Genomic DNA, 24,612 nt, shown 5'->3' on the forward strand with positions numbered 1-24,612 from the left:
GGCAGCTGGGAACTCCGCTGGTGCTGTTGGCCAGAACATCCGTATGTGGACCTTCCATGTGGCTTCTTGGGCTGCCCCCCAACATCCTGGCTGAATTCTCAGAGTGAGCTCCCCAGAAGAACAAGGCAGAAGCACATGGGGTTTGTATGACCTGGCCTCAGAAGTTACAGAGTCACTCTGTGGGCTGAGGTGGTCGCAGAAAGTCTTACCTGGATCCAAGGGGGAAGGGACTAGACCTACCACTGCATGGGAGGAGTCCGACATCATTCTGTAAGGGGAGTGTGTGGGAGATCTATTGAGGTGGCTGTCTTTGTGGAGAATACAGTGACTGGTTCCTAAGCCCCACCCCTGGAGAATCAATTCTGAAAGTCTGGAGCGAAGCCTCAGGATTGAAGTTTTTTTTTTTTTTTTTTTTTTTTTTTTTTTTAAATTTTTTTTTTCAACGTTTTTTATTTAGTTTTGGGACAGAGAGAGACAGAGCATGAACGGGGGAGGGGCAGAGAGAGAGGGAGACACAGAATCGGAAACAGGCTCCAGGCTCCGAGCCATCAGCCCACAGCCTGACGCGGGGCTCGAACTCACGGACCGCGAGATCGTGACCTGGCTGAAGTCGGACGCTTAACCGACTGCGCCACCCAGGCGCCCCCAGGATTGAAGTTTTGACATGTTCCTGGGTGATTCTGGTGCATAACCAGGACCAGGAAGTGGCCCTTTGTCTTAGGCCTGTGGCCTCTCAATTCTGAGCTCAGAGCTGTCCACACCATAGGAGATGCTGGGGAGATCGACTTTGGAGAGAAACCAGCCTCGGGTCAGCAGGGGGACCTGAGGAACAGGAGGCCTGCTGTCTGTGCAGGGGAGGGTGGTGTCACTGACCTGCCTTTCTTTTTTATTAAAACATTTTTTTTGATGTTTATTTATTTTTGAGAGAGAGTGAGTGAGCAGGGGAGGGACACAGAGAGAGGGAGACGCAGAATCTGAAGCAGGCTCCAGGCTCTGAGTCGTCAGCACAGAGCCCCAGTGTGGGGGTCGAACTCACGAACTGCGAGATCATGACCTGAGCCACCCGGGTGCCTCGACCTGCCCTTATTAATGGGGCCTTTTGGGAGCTGGTGCATCCTAGCAGCCTTCTTTTCTTCCAACCCTGTGTGTGTCTCTTTAGCACTTCCTGGTTTGTAGACGGTGATGTCCAGGCTGCTGGTGGTACAGTATGACAGGGTGGTATGGCATTTAGTGGGGACAGTTTGAGTTCTCCTCTCCAGGGTGCTCCCTGCCATCTGGGGCCTTCCCCTCATAGCTATTCTTGAGCCTCAGGTTTTTTTAGATTGATTCAACCTGAGGACTATTGGAGGGCCCCAGTCAGTGGGCAGGATTCTAGAAGGGGGTGGTCTAGGGAGGCAGGAAGTGGGAGGCAGGGGACCTGGGTTCCAGCTCCAGCTCGGCCACAGTTTTGCTTCTTTAACCATGGGTAGGTCATATCTCAGCTCAGAGCCTCAGTTTCCCCAACAGGTACATGTGTGGAGTCTCAGCTCCCATTCTCTTGAGTGGAGCTACTCTCCCTTAACAGAAAACCCGAGGTGGCTCCTCATTGACTCTAGTCTTTGAGTCCTGCCTGCCCTTCACACCTGGGTCTCAGGGGCCCTCCGCTCACCACTCCAGCCTCATCATCCCTTCCCAGAACTTGCGGGCACCTTCACCCCCTCTGGGCTTTTGCATAGGCTCTTCCCGCTGCCTGGAATACTTTCTCTTGCGTTCATTTCCTGGCAAACCCCGAAGTTTGGCTTTTGTCACCTCTTCCATGAAGCCTGCCCCTGCCCCCCCCCCCTCCCCCCCCCCGCCAGCTACCTCTGCGGTGTGTCCCTCCGCCCTAGCCCCTTGGATGTTCTGTGATCTACGTAGGGAGCAGCCACCAGTGTTCTCTCAGCTGGGGAGCTTTGGGGTGGCCGTGGTGTTTGCAGACGAGCCCAGGCTTTAGCGTCAGATAGTCTGGATTTCCACCCAGTACTGCGACACACTCGCTTGTGTGACCTCCGGCGAGTCGTGGCACCAGTCGAAGCCTCAGTTTTCCCATCTCTGAGTTGGGGCTCCTGATCACGAAACAGAATTCTCATGATATTTTAAGGACATCAGCGACAGAAGCAGAGTCTATATGAAAAAGGTTTGGGGTGGGGTTAGAGATACCAGAGTTTTCAGAGCCCATTGCTTCCCTCGCCCTTATCAAAGAATGGAAGGTGGGGGCTGATGGCGGTACAGGCGGGGCCACTATCCTTGTCACCTGTACTGTGGGTAAGGGCGAGGTGTGTAATAGGCGCTCACGTTCAGATCTGGAATTCTTTAAAGATTGAATGAATGAGTGGATGGATGGATGAATGGATGAATGCGTGCATGCAAGGGCTCCAACTAGTTTCCGGATTTGGAGACACCTTTTTGCCACACCTTGGCTGCACCTGGTCAGGGACCAGGGGCTGAGGACGGAAGTCCCACCTCCAGGAGCCCCGCCCCCAGAGGAGCCCCGCCCCAGGGCCGTAGCCACGCCTGTCTCCTAGCAACTGTAAACAGAATTGCGCAGCTTCGACCCCCGGGCCTCCCAGCCTGGGTGGATCGACTTGCACCCTCCGAGCCTTCTCGCCTGGCGGCTGTGCAGCGGGTGTACGAGCTGGCTGACACCAGGGTCTGAGCCCAGGGTGCTGCCCTGCGCATCGCGTCGCAGGTACCGAAGGTCCCCTGCCACCTGCCCGTCTTGCTGGGCACCCCTTTCTGAGCATTTGCCCGAGTTCCTCCTGCATGGACCCAGAGTTTGTGCCCTGAGCCCAGCACTCAGTGCCCATTCGTGTCTTGCCCCCGGGGGGGTTCCCGCCCTCTTTGACCTCACCAGGCCCTTGCACTGCCGTCCCCTGGCCCGGTTCGCCTGTCCCTACGTGGCAAACGCATACTGTGCTTTGACACTGCTCACCCGTGGAAACACCCGGTTCTCTCCCAGCTTCTCGGTTCTTAGGGAATTGCACTCACCTGGGGCTGGCTCTCCAGAAGTGCCAATGATTGACTTGGCGAAAGGGGGAGGAGCTGGGGCTGGGGGAGGAGGGAGAGTCAAGCTGGAGTTGGTGTTGCTTATCGTGAGTCCTGCAAGCCGTCATTCTCTGTGACTCACTGTTGCACGCCTACTGTGTGCCAGGCGGTGTTCCAGGCCTTGGCCGTTCACCCCAGACAGGACAAGGGGAAGGAAGGGAAGGAGAGGAAGGGTGGGTAATCCTGAAAGAGGCAGGGCTTGCCTCCGGGGAACAGAGGGTGGTGACAGTAGTGCCTTCATCGTCTTCCAGCCAGGAGTGCCGGGCCTGTGGGTGCTCTGCGGAATGTCCCTGCACGCCTGGGAGTGGGAAGATGAGGACAGGGCGAGCATGGGGCCCATGTCCTCCATGGGCAGCTTTTACCAGTCTGGCAGTGAGTGGGACACGGAGGAATACCTGAAGGTCAGAGCCCAAGCCCCGGAGTCGGATTCCGACCACCCGTGTAGCAAGTCCTCACATGGGCCTGCCGACAGCTTCCAGTCTGATGTGCCCCAGGCTGTCCCCTGCAAGTTCGTCATCTCACTGGCCTTCCCGGTGACTGCTGGTAAGTGCTAGGACAGAGACCCAACACCCTCTGCAGAAAGGGGTGCGCCAGTGACCTGCCCCCAGAAGTTTGGGGCCCCTGAGCTCCCTCTGTTGGCTTCCCCAAGTGAGGTGGCCAATGCCAGCAGCAGAGATCAGAAAAGCAGCTGCAATCTCAGGGGCCCACAGTGGGCCAGCAAGTAAGCGGTTACATGGGCTTCACGTGCTTAATCCTCTCAATAACCCTAAGAGGTAGGTCGTATTATTTCTACTTTTTGCAGATGAGTACATGGGGAAGAGGTGAAGGCATTGGTTCCCCTCAACTGGTTGTGTATCACCTAATTCCTTGTTGAAAACACAGATTCTCAGATGCATGGGATCCAGCTCTCTGGGTGTATAGGTGCATCAGTTGGTTTTTGCCACACAAATGCTGTGTCACAAACCCAAACGACTCCACAAGTGGGGGGCTTCGAACAGGAATCCCTCGTTCTGGATGAGCAGGTGGGCGGGTCCAGGCGGGTCTCCCTGTAGTGGGTCTGCTCTGCTTCGTGCCCCTCTCACCCCTTCGTGCCCCTCTCACCCTCCTCCGGGACATGGGGGCTAGCCAGACACATTCTCATTATGGGAAGGCACAGGCACACCAAGGGGGCAAGCCCGGACATCCAAGAACTCTTCAAGTCTTTGAGCACCTCCCACCTGCTAGCATTTTATTGGCCAAAGCCAGTCACATGGTTGAACCCCAAGATTAGGGGCAGAGAAAAGAACTCCATGTTTTGATATATATATATATATATTTTTTTTTTCCCCCCCTACTTGGTCTCCCCCCCGCCCCGCCCCGCCCCGGGTAGAAGATTAATTTCAGCTTCTCCTTTGTAGTTCTGTCCATTGTTGCCTCAGATACTTTGGATGCTATTTGGTTAGATGTATATACCATGTTTAGAATTGACCGGCAGTCTTGGTGACTCGAACTTTTTTACTGCCAAGACCGCCGTGAGGCAGGCAAAGCAGGCAGGTGAAACATTTAAGGAGACACTCCCTTTCAGAGTTGCACGCTGCATTTTTGCACCCTGCTGACTGGTGCACAGCCTGTTCCTCTACCTGCCAGGGGGACCGGATCTGCATCTCAGCCTCCAAGCTGGGCGAGCAGCCTGGGGTGGGGGCGGGGGCAGCCTCCCACATCCTCGGGCTCTTCCTTGCTTCCAGGGCACTGCGGGGTGGGGTCTGCTTTCTCGTGTGAGGTTCAATCAAGACTCCTGAAATCGTGTCTCCTAGGTCATAGAGGAAAACATACATGTTTTATTGAAAAACATAGGAAACACTCTCGAATGGACAAGCATACTTCCAAGGCTCGCTGTTACTACCACATGGAGTATTTCCTTCTGCCGGATGATGCAGAGCCTAAAAAGATTGACATGGTGGTGTTTCCAACGGTGGCCAAGTTGTTCCTGGATTCAGGAGTAAAGGTGTGTGTGTGTATGCGTGCGCACCTCACATATACTCTAATACTGTACCAAGGGTGCTTTCTTCCCTGGAGCTTGCTAGAAATGCAGGATATTAAGTTCCCACCCCAGCCCTACTGAATGAGAATCCTCACTGACCTAATAATACCAGTTACCTGACTTTCTATTTAGGTATCTTTGTCAGGTAGCTTCTTTGGTGTTTTAAAAGTTTTTGCCCCTCTTACGATTTCTTTTTTGGGTACCCATGTGTGTGCACACCTGCTTGCCCGCGCACACACTCACCCTCCTGCCCGAGGCCTGGCTGTGGGTCAGTGCTTCGAAGTCACTGGAGAGGGTGCTATTTGCAGGTAATTGCTTTGATTCTGGGTTCCCGAGGAACCCAGAGGTGTGACAGGGCCCAGGCCGGCACACCCATTTCCTGATGTGGGGTGGGAGCTGAGGGAGGGCCGGGCCCAGAAGGCAGACAGGTGGAGAGCAGCACCCGGCTCTGGTCCCCGGAAGGGCGAGGCTGGCAGGGATGGGTAGTCGTGGGCTCTAAGCCTCCCAGCCTTGCACGCTTCAAACCCCTTGGTGTTCTTTTACACAGACGGTGAGGCCGTGGCAGGAAGGGGACAAAATCTGGGTGTCATGGACCCAGAGTTTCAACATCAACATGACGAAGGAATTACTAAAGAAAATAAATGTTCACAAAATCACCTTGAAGGTCTGGGACACCAAGGACAAGGTTTCAAGAAAAGTCAGGTATTATCGGTTAAAGACTCCTGCATATTCAGAAGATGCAGGATCTTTTGGTAAGTCAGGTGTTTGTGTTTTATTTGAAATGTTTCTACAGGCGTGTGGCTTCTCAGTGTTTGCAGGATAAAAGCCAGTGTTCCATCATTTACTTCGGGGAACATGTTACTTTGTGGACAAGCTTGGGAGTACTGCCCGGCGGAGCTGTGTCGGAGGGTGGACAGCATCTGTTTTGCATGTACACGGTCCCCACCTCCACCTCTGCCGCATTTCTGGACTTCCTGTTCCCAGGCAGCGTGACCTGTGCAGTCCCCACTGGTCTGTCTTCTGGCCAAGTAATGGGTGTTCCCTGACCACACACACAGACACACACACACACACACACACACACACACACACACACACGACACCAAGAAACAAAAGAGAAAACCTAAAAGTCCCACACCCCTGAGACAACCATGTTAACATTTTCGTATAGACCTTCTAGATTCTTACGTGGGTGAATATTCTCTCAAGGACCAGAAAGTGTCCTTTTGAGCTCACCTCCAAGGAGAGAGCCAGGAGAGTGGAAAGATCCAGGCTTTGAAGTCAGATAGCTGACTTCAACCTGTCTCCATGTTGACCTTGGGCAGCTTACTACTTCTGGTGGTTATATGCCCCTGAGGCAGGATGATGGGAGTGCCCCCCACCCCGCGATAAAGAGGGTGTGTGTTGTCTATAAAGAATTTAAAAGCTAGGGCGCCTGAGTGGCTCAGTCGGTTAAGTGTTTGATTCTTGATTTCGGCTCAGGTCGTGATCTCACCATTGGTGGGATCGAGCCCTGTGAACAGGCTCTGTGCTCTGGCAGCACAGAACCTGGGATTCTCTCTCTCCCCCCTCTCTGCTCCTCCCCCGCTTGTGCTCCCTCTCTCTATCAAAATAAATAAGCATTTAGCATCCTAAAATGCTACCAGTTAAACTCTGTGGCGGTAATCATAAGATGCATCCAGTTTTTAGAGACCTTGAAACGTTGCAGCAGTGTGCATCTGAGATTGGTCGGAGTACGGTCGAGAGCACTGTTGGTGGTGGCTGCAGACAAGTACAGTTGTCCCCACTTTACAGGGAGCAAAGGAGACCCACACCTGCTTGAAGGGCAAGGCAGTGCCGCAATCAGAACCCATTCTGTTTGTGACTGGAAAGCCTCTCCTTTCTCTGGGTTTCCAGCCTGCCTTCTTGAGGAGCCGGTCTGACATGGGGTGGGGGGGAGGGGCATTTCCGACTGTTCATCTTTCACTTTTATCTGGGGTTTCTTGCCCTCAGTGCTGTTGGCATTTTGGCCCGGATCATTCCGTGGGGACTGTCCTGGGACCTTGACCTGATAGATGCCAATAGTCTCCCTGTTGTGACAACAACAACAACAAAAAAATTAATGTATATTTATTTTTGAGAGAGAGAGAGAGAGAGAGAGAGCGAGCGTGAGTGGGGGAAGGGGCAGAGAGAGAGGGAGACACAGAATCCAAAGCAGACCCCAGGCTCTGAGCTGGAGCCCGATGGCGGGACTCCAACCCACCAACCATGGGGGGATCATGACCTGAGCCAAAGTCGGATGCTTAACCAACTGAGCCACCCAGGCACCCCATTTCACCTCTTTCTTGTAGCTTCCATTATCTCCATTCATTCATTCGCTCCCTCTGCTCATTCATTATTCCACACGTGTTGGTTACTGCTACGTTCCTGCAGAGTCCTGTATTGATAGAAGTGAAAAACAGAGCGCCCATCTCCTTAGCTCGATGCCCTGAGCCCTGGGGGTAGCTCTGGCTTAATAAGTGCCAGCTCTGTGATCACAGGAAAGTTATCATTGTCATATTCCCCATCTGTAAAGTAGGGCAAGTGGAAGTGCCTTCAAGTGAAATGTGATGATTAAATGGACCAACACAAGTCAAATCCTTAATGGTCTTATTTGGAAGAAGTCATTGCCAGTTGAAGTTTCAATTACCTGGTATTTTGAAGGAGCCCCCTAGGCAACTGCTGCTGGAAGACAGGGGTCCTGCCTGTCTTGTCCACTGCCCCATCTGCAGCACTAGGAGAGTGCCGTATGCACAGAAGGTGTTCAGTAAGTATTTCTGATTGACTGAGTCAATGATTCTCCTCCTGCATTCTAGAGGAAGTGAAAAATTTGGTTTTAAGTCAGAGAAGATTGTGTGAAGAGGGCGCACACATCAGAAAGGAGTGGAACCAGGAGCATGCACCAGAAAAAGCAGAAAAGGCAGGAAAACACATAAAGCCTTCGCATGGTGAGTGGAGATGACCTCCGTGGACAAACTGAGTGTAGGGCGATGGCAGAGAACGAGGTGGATGGGTGTTGCTGGTACTGTGCACGTGCACTGGTACCCTTCACGTGTATCAGCAACTCCTGCTGGTGCTGCTTCGCCCTTGAAGCAAACAATGCTCTCAGGGCAGGAGTCACTTTCTGTTGTTGATCCTTTTTCTTTGTTTTATTTTTGTATATTTTGTGACTTATCCAATTTTTCTAACTGTAGGAGTTACACTTGTGGGTTTGTTTGTTTTTTAAAGAAAATTCAGTGAATATAGAAAAGTACAAAACAAGCAGGGAAAACAGTCTATAATTCCATCACCAGGAACAAGCAGTGTGATATTTTGGTTCTTATATTATGGCAAATACCTTTGTTGTAAGTTTTTTTTTTTTTTTTTCTTTTACATAGATGAGGTTGTCCCGGATTCCGAATTTTGTATTCTGAGATTAACCTGTCACCACATGCGCTTTCCTCTTTACTTAAGAACTTTGCATAAACTCCATTTGTGGTGACTACATAATATATCAGCTGCTGGTAGCACTATACGTTTCTTAATCGTTCCCTGTAGGTGGAAACTTGGGGGTCTTGGAAGTGTTTTCAGTATTCTCTGATGTAAATGGTGCTGAAGCAGACAACTGAATAGACTTTCTCCCCCCCTCCATGGCATGTTATATAAGAAATCGGAGGCCTTGTCTTGCCTCCATTTGTCCAAATAACTGTAATTATTTACAATTACATTCACTCATTTACTCATTCATTATTAACTAATCTTTTTATGGAATGCTCACCACACACCAAGCCCTCTGTCTGGTGACTGGCATTGCAAAATGGGTCAAGGGCCCTCATTTCTTAATGAACTAGAATGGGACAAGAAGTCCATTTACTAATAAATATTATCCGATTCTCACTCAGCAGAGCCTGAAACTTTTTCCAAGAGCTCCGAGGAATATGAAAAGGCACTCCGAATGGATGATCTTGGCATAGTTCGGTAAGGATGGACCCATGTTATTTTGGGGAGTGGGAGTGGAACCCCCTCTTGTACTGGCCCTATAAACTCTCGCCAAGAATTATGTGGGTTTTAGTAACTTCAGTTAAGTCGGAACTCATACAATCCAGGTGAAATTAAAGGAATAGAGAAAGGAATGGTTGTGTTTATGAGTGTAAACATGTACTGTACTTTTGCATGTGTAGTTTATCTCACTTAATCCTCATCATGGTCACTCTGTGAGGTGGTATTACTATCTCCATTGTCTTCACAAGCTAACAGAGTGGTGGTAAAGCAATTTGCACAAAGCTTTAAAATTGGAATTCTTTGGAATCTTGGGAGTGTTGGTAAAGCCAGGACCCCATCCCATACCTTTGGATCACCAAGTCCACAGCCTTTCCTGCTGAGTGCAGTTGCTCTTGGAGCCTAAGAAGGATATGGAGAAGGAGATTCCTTGGATGCTGTGGGGACCAGGGTGGAGGCCCAGCTGGTGGCTTGAGAGAATAGGATGGGGAGAACCCAAGAGACCATGTCGTTAAAAAATCTCGATTTTTAGGGGCGCTTCTGTGGCTCGGTTGAGCATCCGACTTTGGCTCAGGTCATGGTATCACAGCTCATGAGTTCAAGCCCTGCGTCGGGCGGGCTCTGTGCTGACAGCTCAGAGCCTCGAGCCTGCTTCAGATTCTGCGTCCCCCTCTCTCTCTGCCCTTCTCCCACTCGTTCTGTCTCTCAAAAGCAAATAAAAACATTTTAAAAATTTTTACAGAATCTCGATTTTTAAAAAATTGTTTTTTTGCATTGAATTTATGCGTTAATTTGGGAAGAATGGACATTTTTACATTGAGAAGTTCTCCTGTCCATGATCATGGTATACCTTTTCACCTAATTCAGTTCCTTCTTTATGATTTTTAATAGAGTTAAAAAATTTTTCTTCCTATAGATGTTGGATAATTCCTATAAGTGAGTTCCTGGATTTTTTTAGAGTTTGGGTGCTTTTATAAAAAATATAATATTTTCCTTAATGTCTCTGGTTGGTTAGAAATTGATAGTACAAGTGTGGTCTGCAGAGCAACAGCATCAGCATTCCCGGGAACCTGTTAAAAATGTAGAATGTCAGGTCCACTCCAGGCTTACTGAACCCTAACCTGACTTTTATTTAACAGCATTTTCAGGTGATTCATATGCACAATGAAATTTATGAAGCATTGGTTAGAGAAATACAGTGTCATTTAAAAAAATCTGCTCACATTTGGTCCAGTAAATAGATTCTTAGGTCTGGTCCCTGATTTTTTTCACCTTCATTTATTTTTCTCTTTGTGAATTTTCTAGATGGAGTATTTCAAGAGAACCAACTGTTTATTTGGAGACAGCACCTGGGATGGAGATGAAGGAATTAATGGAGAGATCATTTAGCAGTTTAACAAACATAGTAGAAAAGCAAAAATTTCAAAGTAAGTTAGGATGGGATTTTGGAATTTTATAACGTAACTAGACTTGGAAGAATTATGAAATATTTCTTTTTTTTATATATATTTTAGAGAGTGAGTGCACATGAGTGGGGGGGAGGGGCAGAAGGAGAGGGAGAGAGAGAAAATCTTAAGCAGGCTTCATGCCCAGCATGGAGCCCAACATGGGGCTCGATCACATGACCCTGGGATCATGACCTCAGCCAAAATCAAGAGTCGGATGCTCAACTGACTGAGCCAACCAGGCACCCGGGATTATGAAATATTTTAAATTCAGAATACTTCAGAAAGATTCTTTGATATCTGACCAAACGTGACTCAAAAGTAAAAGAATACTACATACACATTCAACTTGCCCATTCTATCTCACCTCAACCAGCCATCCCTACCACCCCATCCGTCCATTCCAACCGACCTCATCCCATTCAGTTACCTGCGTGATCCCACCCATCCACACTGCATCCCCCTTCCACTCCACTAACGTTTCTGTGCTCCCGACTCATGGTGTCGTGAACATGGGAAGCATGAAAATCTCTAATGTTGATGGAGACTTCCTAATAAATAATGATAGTCCTATGTGATAGATGCTGTGGTAGGGTAGGTAGGCATGTTGGGGAAGCACAAAAGAGTTGGGGCTATGGAAATAATCTTGGAAGATAAGTTATTTGCTTCTTATGGTGGAATAAGGGAAATAGCATGCCAGGTTACAGGAACTGCTCATGCAGATGCTTGTAATCTTAGTGACAGACAAGAGGCAAAGTGTCGTCAGAAGCCACTAAGTGGACCTGTTCATTCTTGACCTTGTTCTCCTCACCAGTTTTTCAGTAAGCAGTTGGGTTTCCAGTATGAGGTGGAATATTCTAGAGCTGATGCACTTGCTGCTTCTGGGATGGCCTACTTCCTGTTTGTTCAGCTGTAACTGCTACAGATCATTTCCTTAACTCTCTATCAATTAATCTGCTTTTCCTGGTTCGCATTCAACACTATGAAGCTGGGGGAAGAAGTGGCTGCTTGAGTCGGCTCTCTGCCAGGCGTCAGAAACACAGTTGTTCATGTTCCTATTTTTAAGGCCCTAAAAGTCTAGTCAACACTTTCACATCGGAACACCTTCAACTCTGAGTTTTCTCTTTTTCAGATTAAAGAGGCTTGCTCAAAAAAAAAAAATTTTTTTTTAACGTTTATTCATTTTTGAGAGACAGAGCAGGGAGGGGCAGAGGGGGAGGGAGAAACAGAATCCAAAGCGGGCTCCAGGCTCTGAGCCCAATGCAGGGCTTGAACTCATGAGCTGTGAGATCATGACCTGAGCTGAAGTCGGATGCCTAACCAGCTGAGCCACCCAGGCGCCCCTAAAGAGACTTGCTTTTTAAGAAAATATATTTATTTATTTATTTATTTATTTATTTATTTATTTATTTATTTATTTATTTATTTATTTAGAGAGAGTGTGAGAGAGTCCTCATATGGGCAAGGGAGGGGCAGAGAGAGAGAGGGGGAGAGAGAATCACAAGCAGGCTCCATGTTGTTAATGCAGAACCTGATGTGGGGCTTGATCCCATGAACCATGAGATCATGACCTGAGCCAAAATCAAGGGTTGGCCACTTAATCTACTGAGCCACCCAGGTGCCCCTAAACAGCCTTGCTTTTGAAAAATATTCTTTAAGCATTTTAATGAGCTTTTCACACCCTCCTTTTTACTTTGTAAAAGTACACAGTAAAATACAACCACAGCTTTCTTGAGAAGGGAAAGTTTACAGATAGAGTTTGTCTCCTTTACACCCTGTGCTTTTAAGAAGCATACCCTGTCCTGCAGATAAATTGGTGTGACCCTTCCCTGCCACCCCTTTCTTTCTGACACATTCATACAACATTGTATTGATTTTTATTTTTGTGAGTCACAGAAATGATTTCATACTGTACATATCTTCCTGCAGCTTGCTCTTTGCATTCAGCTTGATTTTTGAGATATTCGTGTCCATATACCTAAGTCCAGCTCCTTCCTTGGAACTTCTGTAGAATACCCCATTAGATGGACGTGCCATCCTTCACCCATACAGTCCACACTGAGGGACATTTGAGTTGTCTCCAGTTTCCTGCTGTCACCAGTGCTGTGACAGCGAGCACTCTTGGGTAGGTCTCCATGTGCCTGTGCCAGAGAGTCTAGGGCATTTGCCCAGAGGGATCACAGGGCATGGGAAATGCACCTTGACCTCCTCAGGAGGTATTCGGGTTTATTACTCTCTGGGTGGTACCAGTTTGCTCTCTGGACAGAAGTCCTGAGAATTCCAGTTTTTCCATGTCATCAGCCGTGCTTGGTGCGCTCAGGGCCTTATTTCCTGATTCCCAGTGGGGTTGAGAACATCTCATGTGCCTATTTGGTCACCGTCTTATGTGATTTGGCTATTGCGGTTCTTTGCTTATTTTTCTGTTGGGTTTTATATTTTTTTCCTAGCGATGTGTAAGCTTTATTTCTGACATCTTCTGGATAATTATGCATTGTCAGTTACATGCACTATAAACATCACAGCCCGCAGTCTGCAATTTACCCTGTTACTTTATGTGTGCTGTTTTGTTTTGCACACCCTTTATTTGACTATTCCTTTCTAGTTTGTACTTTTGGTAATGTTTAAGGAATCCTTCCTTGGGGTGCCTGGGTGGCTCAATTGGTTAAGTGGCCAACTTTGGCTCAGGTCACGATCTCATGGTCTGTGAGTTCGAGCCCTGCGTCAGGCTCTGTGCTGACGGCTCAGACCCTGGAGCCTGCTTCGGATTCTGGGTCTCCCTCTCTCTCTGCCCCTCCCCTGCTCACACTCTATTCTGTCTCTCTCTTTCAAAAATGAATAAACATTGGAAAAAAAAATAAAATCATTTCTCATCCAGATGTCAATAGAGTCTTCTCTGTATTCTCCAAATGAGTTTGAAGTTTTTGTTTTCTGTCATTAGTCTGCAATTCATTTTGCATATGGCATGAGATGCCTGATAATTTCATCTGCCTCCGAATGGATAGTCAATATAATTAACCGACTGATCCATCCTTTCCTGAGATCTGAAATGCCACCTCTGGCATCTATTAAGTCCCTCTATGCTAGCAGATGTATTTCTGGGCTTTCTAGGTTCTGTTCCCTTGGTCGTTATATCACGGAACAAATAGCTCATGGTTTTTTTTGTTTTTTTTTTTTTTAATTTTTTTTTAACGTTTATTTATTTTTGAGACAGAGAGAGACAGAGCATGAACAGGGGAGGGTCAGAGAGAGGGAGACACAGAATCTGAAGCTGGCTCCAGGCTCCAAGCAGTCAGCACAGAGCCCGACGCGGGGCTTGAACTCACGGACCGTGAGATCATGACCTGAGCCGAAGTCGGACGCTCAACCGACTGAGCCACCCAGGCGCCCCGCTCATGGTTTTAATTACCATAGAAATATATGTCTTATTGTCTCCTTTTTAATCCCTGGATCTGAGCTTGGCACAGAGCTGAGTATTTTATGTACCTTTGCTCATTTCCTCTTCTCAACACCCTACAGGGTAAGCACTATAGCTCCCATTCTACAGATTCTACAGATCGAGGCTTAGAATGGTGACGGAGGGGGAGACCTGGTTCTGGAACTTTGGTGGTTCAACTCCGAAGCCCAAACCTCAACCCTACACTGTGGTTAAGGGCTGACTTGGGGGAGAACTTTGGTATGTGATGGTGCTGTGGTCATCATCCAATCTTAGCCCCCTTCTGCCCACGTTCTTAGGTAGGAGAGGCTGGGAGGTCACATTCTTCCTGAATGTAACTGATAACTGGTCTGGTATCTACATTTAGACACCTCTTCTGGTTGCTGGGGACCGGCAGCACCAAGGACAGCCTCTGCCTTCAAGGATCTTCCAGAACCTACCTACCTCTTTTTCTTTCTTTCTTTCTTTCTTTCTTTCTTTCTTTCTTTCTTTCTTTCTTTCTTTCTTTCTTTCTTTCTTTCTTTCTTTCTTTCTTTTCTTTTCTTTTCTTTTCTTTTCTTTTCTTTTTTTTCTTTCTTTCTTTCTTTCTTTCTTTCTTTCTTTCTTTCTTTCTTTCTTTCTTTCTTTCTTTCTTTCATTTTTGAGAGAGAGACAGAATATGAGTGCAGGAGGGGCAGAGAGAAAGGGAGACACAGAATCCAAAGCAGGCTCCAGGCTCTGAGCTGTCAGCACAGAGCCCGATGCGGGGCTCAAACCCATGAACTGTGAGATCACAACCCGAGCTGAAGTTGATGCTTAACCAACTGAGCCACCCAGGCGCCCCTGTTCCAGAACCTTTCCGAATCTCTGCAGCATGTAAGAGTTCATATATGGTAGCTTGGATACGTGCTCCTCTTAACACTGATTTCCTTCCTTTGATTTTACAGGTAAAAGGAAAGAGTCGGAGGTGAAAAAGAAGAGCCAGAAGAGAAAGAGGAAATCTCGAGTGGAAGACAGTGACTTCAAGGGGGCAGGAAATTGGAAGCACGGAGCTTTCTCTACCGAACTGGTGCTGATGCCGCTCCTCGCAGGTAGTTACACCTGTTCCCAGCAGTTCTTAGTTGTCTGGTCCCACGTGGCTAGAATGTCCATAAACAGGATGCTTGCATTGACCAAGCCTTTCCTCTGCCACCTACTTCCATGCTCCCAGCCATTTCAGCAAAATGGAGGTGTCTCCATTACACAGAGGAGGAAAAAGAGGCGCAGAGAGGTCAGCCGGGTTGTCCGAGATCACACCAGCAAGTAAAGGCGAGGCCAGGATTGGAACTCAGGTCTGATTCCGAAGTCCAAAGAAACCTGTGAGAATAACTGCCCTGATTTTGTTTTCTAAATAGGATGCTGCTTTTTATAAACGCCTTCCTGCAGAGTTTTACAAAAACATCTAGTAAAGGAAATGAGGAAAAGGAACCAGTGTTCCTGGCCCATCATTTACTGCTCATGGCAAACTCGGATCCTCCCGGTGAACTTGTAGCTGTGGTGTTGGGCTCGCTCTCCTTTATTCTGTGAGGGACCAAAACTCAGAGAAGTCAGAGCAACCTACTTGAGGTCACAGAGCTCAGTGGCAGGACAGGGGTTTCATTCTTCTGTTTTGTAAGATCTATCACAATTTAGAAATGAGGCTTTCTCTGGCTTAAATAATAAATAGTAGGCATGTTATATCCATAGGTTGTGCTCATGGAAAGCTCAGAATATATTTTGGGTAACATTATGTGACTTCGTTTCTGAAATAGTATATGGGGGGAAACCCTTCTCTTTTAGAGAAGGTAATTTTCGAGAATAATTCATGGTAAATTTTTTTTGGCCATCAGGGTAAATGTGCGCCCTCTACTGGCCAATCTGCAGAAATTTAGGCTTCCGTCTTGGGATGGAACCCCCCTTTGCAGCTGCTTGGGGTTTTACCTCCTAAAGTCAGTGTCGAGTGACTGGAAAATCATTTCTCACAAGCTCTTGGGTTGATATTGATACAGTTTGAGGAAATACCTTTAACTTTTTAGTTTTTACTTTTAGTTATTAAAAAAAAATTTTTTTTTAACATTTATTTATTTTTGAGAGAGAGTGTGTGAATGGAGGAGGGGCAGAGAGAGGAGGGGACACAGAATCCAAAGCAGACTCCAGGCTCTGAGCTGTCAGCACAGAGTCTGACGTGGGGCTTGAACTCACAAACTGTGAAATCATGACCTGAACTGAAGCTGAATGCTTAACCGACTGAGCCACCCAGGTGTCCCTGTATGTTTGTTTTTGCCATAAAATAATAGCATAAGACTATTCCAAGACCAGCATGGTAATTTTTGGTAATCATCTTCAATTTCAAATTAGGCCATAGGCTTTGCATCCCTGAGTGATAAATGCTGATTGGCTAGTAACACATTAAGATTCTAGAAAGATTCTGTGTTTGGAATGAGCTCTTTACTTTCTATTATTGCATAGCGGAGGGGCCAAGCATAGCCAGGGAGGATGGGCTTGGACATGGGTTCTGCCACTTATGGGCCAGGAGACCTCAGATGGCGTCTCACCATTTCTGGACCTCGGTTTCTGTATCTACAAAACAGACATTATGGCGGCCACACAGGGCTGTTCTCAGGATCAAATGGCATGAATGCAGGCTCAAGTCTGGCCGTTTCAGTGCACACACTGTGTGGCGTTCATTCCCCCGCTCCTTTTCTCTCCTCGGCTTGGGCACGTGTGCCTCCCCCCACTCCACCCCCCACAGTGTGAGAATGTATTTTGGTTGTCACAGGTGGGAGCAGAGCGTTAGAGGGTTGCTGCTAACTGCCCCACGATACACAGGACGGTCCCCACAACAGAGAACTCTCTGTCCTCAAGTGTCTGTGGTTTTGAGGTTGGGAAACCCTACCCTGGAATTATGGCTCTCCCTGCCCTAAATTTCTGAATGATGATTTGAGTGCATGTTTGCACGGGAGATTTCTTCTAAACTGGGCAGTCTTTTTCTACGAAGAGGCTTGCAAAGTTCTAGAACACAAATCATAATTAGTTATGGCCTTAATGAGTCAGCTCCATTGAAAAGAGAGATGTGGGAGCACTGAGGGCTGCTCCCCTGGAGCTGCACATGGCCCCACGCTCACGGCCTGTGCACATGGCCAGACACGCTGGGCCCATAACTTGTTTTGGAAGTGACTGCTCTTTTCTTTCTTTACTCTTTGCTTTTTTTTTTTTTTTAACATTTGTTTATTTTTGAGGAGGGGGAGGGGCGGCAAGAGAGGGAGACAGAGGGTCTGAAAAGGGCTCTGTGCTGACAGTAGAGAGACGATGCGGGGCTCGCACTCACACACCGTGAGATCATGATCTGAGCCCAAGTCAGAAGCCTAAATGACTGAGCCACCCAGGGGCTCCTGGAAGTGACTCCTCTTTCTGAGTGTGACTGACCGGGTTTTTGTGTGCCCTGGAAACGCATTTATAAGTGTCGTGAAAGGAACAGAACTGATTTTTTTGAGCACCCACCGTATGCTGGGTGGTATCCCCAGCACCTTCACATATATGAGCCCTCTTGACTCTCCTGACCAAGAAAGCTGGGATCTGTGCCTGTTTTGCCCATGAGGACATGAAGCCTCAAAGAACCTATGCTTGTACGTCTCATGACTGCTGAGAATCGAATCTGGGATTTAAGCCTAGGCCTCTCTGCTTGTTAAATTGGAGGATTTCCCTCTTCCCCTCCCCTCGCCCCCCACCCCGGTATGTCTCCACCTGGTAAAATGTAGGGACGCCTTTCGCAAGAACATATTCCACTGCTACCCGCGTGCCACGCGGTGGCTCAGTTCACCCACCCTTTTCCCTAGTTGCGCCATCGCGCAGCCATTGGGGAAGGGGCGCCATGCTTGATCCGGTACCAGTTACGTTCTACGTCAGCATCTAGGCTTTTCTCACTGGACTGCGACAGTGAAAGTGGCACCACTGGCCCCCGTAACAGACACACTGACTCTCTAGTGGAGCTTTCTGCAGTGATGGAAATGTTCTGTATCCGTGGTGTCCAGGCCAGTGGCTCCTAGCTACACGTGGCCACTTGAACATTTGCAGTGTGACTTGTGTGATGAAGGAACTGCGTTTTAAATTATATTTAAGTTTAAATTTCAGCAGCCACAAATGGCCTGAGAACTTATTTATTTATTTATTTTAACACTTATTCATTTTTGAGAGACAGAGACAGTGAGTGGGGGAGGGGCAGAGAGAGAGGGAGACACAGAATCCGATGCAGGCTCCAGGCTCCGAGCAGTCAGCACAGAGCCTGACGCGGGGCTTGAACCCACAAACAGCAAGATCATGACCTGAGCCGAAGTCGGTCGCTCAACCGACTGAGCCACTCAGGCGCCCCAGCCTGAGAAGTTTTTAAAAACCTTAGTGTGGAGGCTACATCCCAGACCAAGTACATGAGACTGCTTGAAGGTACCACCCAAACATCGGTATTCCTGTAGATGATTCAGGAAATGCTGATATTACAAGGTGATCATCAAGATTAAATCACAACAAGTAAATTCTCTTAGGAGACCTCTGGGACCTCAGTTTGAGAAACTGACATACACTATGCTGCCCGTAGGTGTTTGCCAATTCGCTTTTTTTTTTTCTTTTAAGTTTTCTTCTTTTAGTTGCGATTTATCATTGGCTTTTGTCAGGTTGCCCGATCCCTCTGTATTTGTGGTGGGGCTTTCAAGAGTAACAGTCTAATGCTCTGTGTATGTCCCTCCTAGGATGGCAAACTGTCATGAGTTGTGGCTGTTGGAAGTCTGCCAGCATTTTAGATTGTTATTTGAGTTTTAAAACAGAAGTTCCTATCATGACTGAGGAGCAAAAGCAGGATTTAAACCCTTTGACCATAAAGATCAAGTGTGTTTCCTGCCTTCCATCACAACCTGTGCCAATCCATGAACTAGAGGTAAGAGTGAGCCAGAAAAACGGACTTGAGAGCTCTTTTTCCCATCCAGTTGTCCGTGTCATCTCTACTTCCCCACCATGACCTTACGTGAGATGTATAATCATTTAGGATCTCATAGCGAGATATGAGAGAGATTAGGTTCCTGGGATTAAGAGCTACCGATTCTTGATGTCTCCCCGCTGCACCACAGGTGTCCTTCAAGTGCAGGTAGTGATCCTCCCTTCAGATCCCACCCGCCAGGCTTCATGAATACAGTAACAGCACTCACCTAGATGCTCACTCATTTTGAACCAACCAGGTTTAGCACTGATGTTTATCCTGGGAGTTCCCTTTTTCCTTTCTTGGTGGGATCCTTGTTTCCTGGATTCTGTCTTCCTCTTGATTTGTTTGCTTTCTGGTTTTGCTGGAAGACATCTTCCTGTAGATTCTTGAGAACAGGTTAATGAGAGGTGATTGTTTTGAGGTCTCATGTTCTGAAAATATCTTTATTCTACCCTTACACTTGATTTATAGTTTAGCTAGGCATAGAATTCTAATTTTCCTTCAGAGTTTTGAAGGCATTGTTCTGCCATCTTTTATGTTCCATTTGAACTTTTGTATGTGCTTTGAATGTTTTTTTTTTTAATGTTTATTTAGTTTTGACAGAGAGAAAGAGACAGAACATGAGCCAGGGAGGGGCAGAGAGAGAGGAAGACACAGAATCGGAAGCAGGCTCCAGGCTCTGAGCTGTCAGCACAGAGCCTGATGTGGGGCTCGAACTCACAGACTGTGAGATCATGACCTGAGCCAAAGTCAGACACTCAACCGGCTGAGCCACCCAGGCGCCCCTGAATGTGTTGTTGTTGTTGTTGTTGTTGTTGTTTTTAACCTACAATCGTCTTCTTGTCTTCTGAAACTGATTAATTATGTATCTTAGCTTGGGCATGTCCACATCTGTGTATTATACTTTTATTTTGAAATAAAAGTTCAGATGAAGTTACAATCGTAGAACAGAGAGATCCTATGTAGTCTTTGCCCAGTTTTTTTTCATGTTTATTATTTATTTTTGAGAGAGAGAGAGGGAGGGAGAGAATGAGTGGGGGAAGGGCAGAGAGAGAGGGAGACACAGAATCTGAAGCAGGCTCCAGGCTCTGAGCTGTCAGCACAGAGCCTGATGTGGGGCTTGAACCCACGAATTGTGAGATCATGACCTGAGGTGAAGTTAGATGCTAACCAACTATCACCCAGGTACCCCTGTCCAGTTTTTTTCCAGTGGTTATATCTTATATAACTATAGTGTAATATCAAAATCAAGATATTGATAAATGTGTGTGTAGTTCTATGCCATTTTATCTTTTGTGTAGATTTATGTAACTGTCATTGCACTCAAGATACAGAATTACTACATCACCACAAAGATCTCTCATGCTATTGCTTTATGGTCACAACCACTTCTTAACCTCCCACCACCCCTAACCACTAACGTGTTTTCCATCTCTATAATTTTGTCAATTTGAGAATGTTATTTTTGTGGGTTGAATTGTGTTCCCTCAAAAAGATATGTTCAACACCTAACTGCTAGCAACTCAGAATGTGACTTTATTTGGAAATTGGGCCTTTACAGAGGTAATCAAGTTAAAATGAGGTCTTGAGGATGGGCCCTAATCCAATATGACTGCTGTCTTTATAAAATTTGGATGTAGAGAGATAGAGGTAAGACTATATGAAGAGATATAGGGAGAATGCTATGTGAAGAGTAGAGTTATGCTGTCACAAGCCAGGAAGTGTGTCAGGCTACCAGAAACTGGAGGAGGCTGGGAAGAATCTTTCCTTAGCATCTTTAGAGGGAGCATGGCCTTGTTGACACCATGATTTTGCACTTGTAGCCTCCAGAACTGTGAGACAATGAATTTCTGTTATGCTAAACCACCCAGTTTGTGGTAATTTATTATGGCAGCCCTGGGAAATGAACAGTTATATAAATGGAAACATCCAGTGTATGACATTTTGAGATATGCTCCCCTGCTTCAGCATAATGCCCTTGCATTTAGGGCAGTTTTTTTTTTTTTAAATTCACTAGCTCTTCTAATTGGTTTATTTAGACCATTTACATTTAGTGTAATTATTGATATTTTAGAGATTAGGTCTGCCATTTTAATATTTGCTTTCTGTTTCTTTGTTTTCTTGCCTTCTGGTGGGTTATTTGAAAGCTTTCTATGACTCTATTTTGATTATCTACAGCATTTTTGAATGCATCTCTTTATATAGGTTTTTAGTGTTTACTACAGGAATTACATTATGCATACGTAGCTTATCACAGCCTACTGGTGTCAACATATTTCCAGTTTGAGTGAAATGTAGAAACCTTACCTTTCATCAAATCTGTTTACCCTATCTCATTTACAATTGTCTTAAATATTTCCTCTACATAGGCTGAGAACCACATCAGATGATGTTATACTTTTTTTTTTTAATTTATTTTTTAAAACTCAAGTTAGTTAACATACAGTGTAGTATTGGTTTCAGGAGTAGAACCCAGTGATTCATCACTTATGTATTACACCCAGTGTTCATCCCAACAAGGGCTCTCCTTAATGCCCATCACCCATTTAGCCCATCCCCCCGTCCACCTCCCCTCTGACAATCCCCAGTCCATTCTCTGTATTTAAGAGCCTCCTATGGTTTGCCTCCCTCCCTGTTTTTATCTTATTTTTCCTTCCCTTACTCTATGTTCCTCTGTGTTCCTTAAATTCCATATAAGTGAAATCATGTGATATTTGTCTTTCTCTGCCTGACTTATTTTGCTTAGCATAAGTGAAAACTCTAGCTCCATCCACATTTTTGCAAATGGCAAGATTTCATTCTTTTTGATGCGGAATAGTATTCCATTGTATATGTATACACACCACAGGATGATATTATACTTTTTTTTTTTAATTTTTTTTCAACGTTTTTTATTTATTTTTGGGACAGAGAGAGACAGACAGAGCATGAACGGGGGAGGGGCAGAGAGAGGGAGACACAGAATCGGAAACAGGCTCCAGGCTCCAAGCCATCAGCCCAGAGCCCAACGCGGGGCTCGAACCCATGGACCACGAGATCGTGACCTGGCTGAAGTCGGACGCTTAACTGACTGCACCACCCAGGCGCCCCGATATTATACTTTTTGATTCATTGTCAAACATAATTTAGAAAACTCAAGAGGAGAAGAAAAGTGTATTTATCTATAGGTTTGCTCTTTTTAGTGTTCTTTTTCCTTTTTGATGTTCCAAGATTTAAAAAAAATATTTCTGTTTCAAGAAATTCCTTTAGTAATTATTTTAGGGTAGATCTGATAACAACCAATTCTCTTAGTTTCTCTTTGTCTGAGCATGTCTATTTCTCCTCTATTCCTGAAGGCTAACTTCACTTGATTTAGAATTGGGGGTTGAGCATTTGAAAGAAGTTGTGCCTCTTCCTTTTGACCTGTATGGTTTTTTGGTAAGAAATCAACTGTCTTTCCCAATAGGCTGGGTGGCATTTATTACTTGTAGCTTTCAAGTTTTTTTTTTCCTTTGTCTCTGGTTTTCAGAAGTTTGACTATGATATGTTTCAGGTTTTCTACATAGAGTATCATGTCATCTGCAAATAGTCGAAGTTTGACTTCTTCCTTGCCCATTTGGATGCCTTTTATTTCTTTTTGTTGTCTAATTGCTGAGGCTAAGACTTTCACTACTGTATTAAATAGTAATGGTGAGAGTGGACATCCTTGTCTTGTTCCTGACTATAGGGGAAAGGCTCTCAGTTTTTCCTCATTGAAGATTATATGAGCTGTGGGTCTTTTGCATATGGTCTTTATGATGTTGAGGTATGTTCCACCAGTCCCTACTTTGATGGGCATTTTAATTAAGAAAGGATGCTGGATTTTGTCAAATGCTTTCTGCATCTATTGAGAGGATCATATGGTTCTTATCCTTTCTTTTATTAATGAGGTTATATCACATTGATTGATTTGCAAATATTGAACCAGCCCTGCAGCCCAGGAATAAATCCCACTTGATCATGGTGAATAATTATTTTAATTTACTGTTTATTCAATTTGCTAGTATCTTGTTGAGAATTTTTTCATCCATGTTCATCAGGGAGGTTGGCCTGTAAATCTCCTTTTTATTGGGGTCATCTGGTTTTGGAAGCAAGGTAATGCTGGCCTTGTAGAATGAATTTGGAAGTTTTCCTTTCATTTCTATTTTTTTGGAACAATTTGAGAAGGATAGGTATTAAATCCTCTTTAAATGTCTGGTAGAGTTCTCTTGGGAAGCCATCTGGCCCTGGAGTTTGGTTTGTTGGGAGATTTTTGATTACAATTTTCATTTCTTTTCTGGTTATATGTCTGTTCAAGTTTTCTACTTCTTCCTGTTTCAGTTTTGGTAGTTTGTGTGTTTCTATAAATTTATCCATTTCTTCCACAGATTGCCCAGTTTCTTGGCATATAATTTTTCATAAAATTCTCTTATAATTGTTTGTATTTCTGTGGTGTTGGTTGTGATCTCTCCCCTTTCACTTGTGATTTTATTGGGTCATTTATCTTTTCTTTTTGATAAGTCTTGCTAGGAACTTATCAATGTTATTAATTCTTTCAAAGAACCAGCTCTTAGTTTTGTTGATCTAGTCTACTGGGGTTTATTGTATCTATATCATTTGTTTCTGCTCTTCTGCTGGCTTTAGGCTTTATTTGCTCTTCCTTTTCTAGCTCCTTTAGGTGTAAATTTAGGTTACACCTAAAGTATTAGGTATTTGAGACTTTTCTTGCCCTCGAGGTAAGCCTGTAGTGCAATATATTTCCCTTTTAGGACTGCCTTTGCTGCATCCCAAAGGTTTTTGGACTTGTGTTTTCATTTTCATTTGCTTCCGTATACTTTTTTATTTCATCTTTAATTTCCTAGTTAACCCATTCATTCTCTAGTAGGATGTTCTTTAGCCTCCATGTATTTGTGGTCTTTCTGATTTTTTTTCTTGTGGTTGACTTCAAGTTTCATAGCATTGTGGTATGAAAATATGCATGGTCAGGATGCCTGGGTGGCTCAGTCGGTTGAGTGTCTGACTTAGGCTCAGGTCATGATCTCACGGTTCGTGGGTTCGAGCCCCGCGTCGGGCTCTGTGCTGACAGCTCAGAGCCTGGAGCCTGCTTCCGATTCTGTGTCTCTCCCTCTCTCTGCCCCTCCCCCGCTCATGCTCTGTCTCTCTGCCTCTCAAAAATAAAGAAACGTAATAAAAAAAATTTTTTTTAAATATGCATGGTATAATCTCAATCTTTTTGTACTTGTTGAGGGCTGATTTGTGACCCAGTATGTAATCTATTCTGGAGAATGTTCCATGTGCATTCTAGAAGAATGTGCATTCTTCTGCTTTAGGATAGAATGTTCTGAATATATCTGTTAAGTCCATCCAGTCCAGTGTGTCATTCAACGCCATTGTTTTCCTGTTGATCTTCTGCTTAGATGATCTGTCCATTGATGTAAGTGGGGTGTTAAAGTCCCCTACTATTGTATTATTGTATTATCATCAGTGAGTTTCTTTATGTTTGTTGTTAATTGATTTATATATTTGGGTGCTTTCAGGTTGGGGGTACAAATATTTATAATGGTTAGATCTTGATGGGTAGACCCCTTAATTATGATATAATGCTCTTCTTTATCTCTTGTTACAGTCTTTGGTTTAAAATCTAGTTTAGGGGTGTCTGGATTGCTCAGTCGGTTAAGTGCCCAACTCTTAG

At 45.7% G+C, this 24,612-nt stretch overlaps 1 protein-coding gene and 1 non-coding gene across 8 annotated transcripts in view; both read left to right on the top strand.

Moving 5' to 3' along the window:
• Positions 1 to 1,825: 1,825 nt before the first annotated feature.
• CFAP92 (cilia and flagella associated protein 92 (putative)) overlaps positions 1,826 to 24,612 on the top strand; it is a 69,075-nt gene continuing 46,288 nt past the window's right edge. For 2 of the 7 annotated variants that reach the window (XM_058725829.1, XM_058725830.1), the window contains exons 1-9: positions 1,829 to 2,707; positions 3,315 to 3,606; positions 4,857 to 5,047; positions 5,631 to 5,835; positions 7,918 to 8,049; positions 8,983 to 9,058; positions 10,385 to 10,506; positions 14,884 to 15,027; positions 18,697 to 18,881. In XM_058725829.1, coding sequence (XP_058581812.1) covers positions 3,348 to 3,606; positions 4,857 to 5,047; positions 5,631 to 5,835; positions 7,918 to 8,049; positions 8,983 to 9,058; positions 10,385 to 10,506; positions 14,884 to 15,027; positions 18,697 to 18,881 — 1,314 coding nt within the window. In that variant the 5' untranslated portion in view covers positions 1,829 to 2,707; positions 3,315 to 3,347. Of the gene's footprint in view, positions 2,708 to 3,314; positions 3,607 to 4,856; positions 5,048 to 5,630; positions 5,836 to 7,917; positions 8,050 to 8,982; positions 9,059 to 10,384; positions 10,507 to 14,883; positions 15,028 to 18,696; positions 18,882 to 24,612 lie in introns of all 7 variants that reach the window. The other 5 variants (XM_058725826.1, XM_058725827.1, XM_058725828.1 and 2 more) reach the window with 5 other exon arrangements.
• TRNAL-UAG (transfer RNA leucine (anticodon UAG)) lies at positions 23,910 to 23,994 on the top strand. The gene has a single exon. It is a non-coding gene; the product is annotated as a tRNA-Leu (tRNA).

Source organism: Neofelis nebulosa, chromosome 4 (assembly GCF_028018385.1).
Source record: "Neofelis nebulosa isolate mNeoNeb1 chromosome 4, mNeoNeb1.pri, whole genome shotgun sequence".
NCBI lineage: Eukaryota > Metazoa > Chordata > Mammalia > Carnivora > Felidae > Neofelis > Neofelis nebulosa.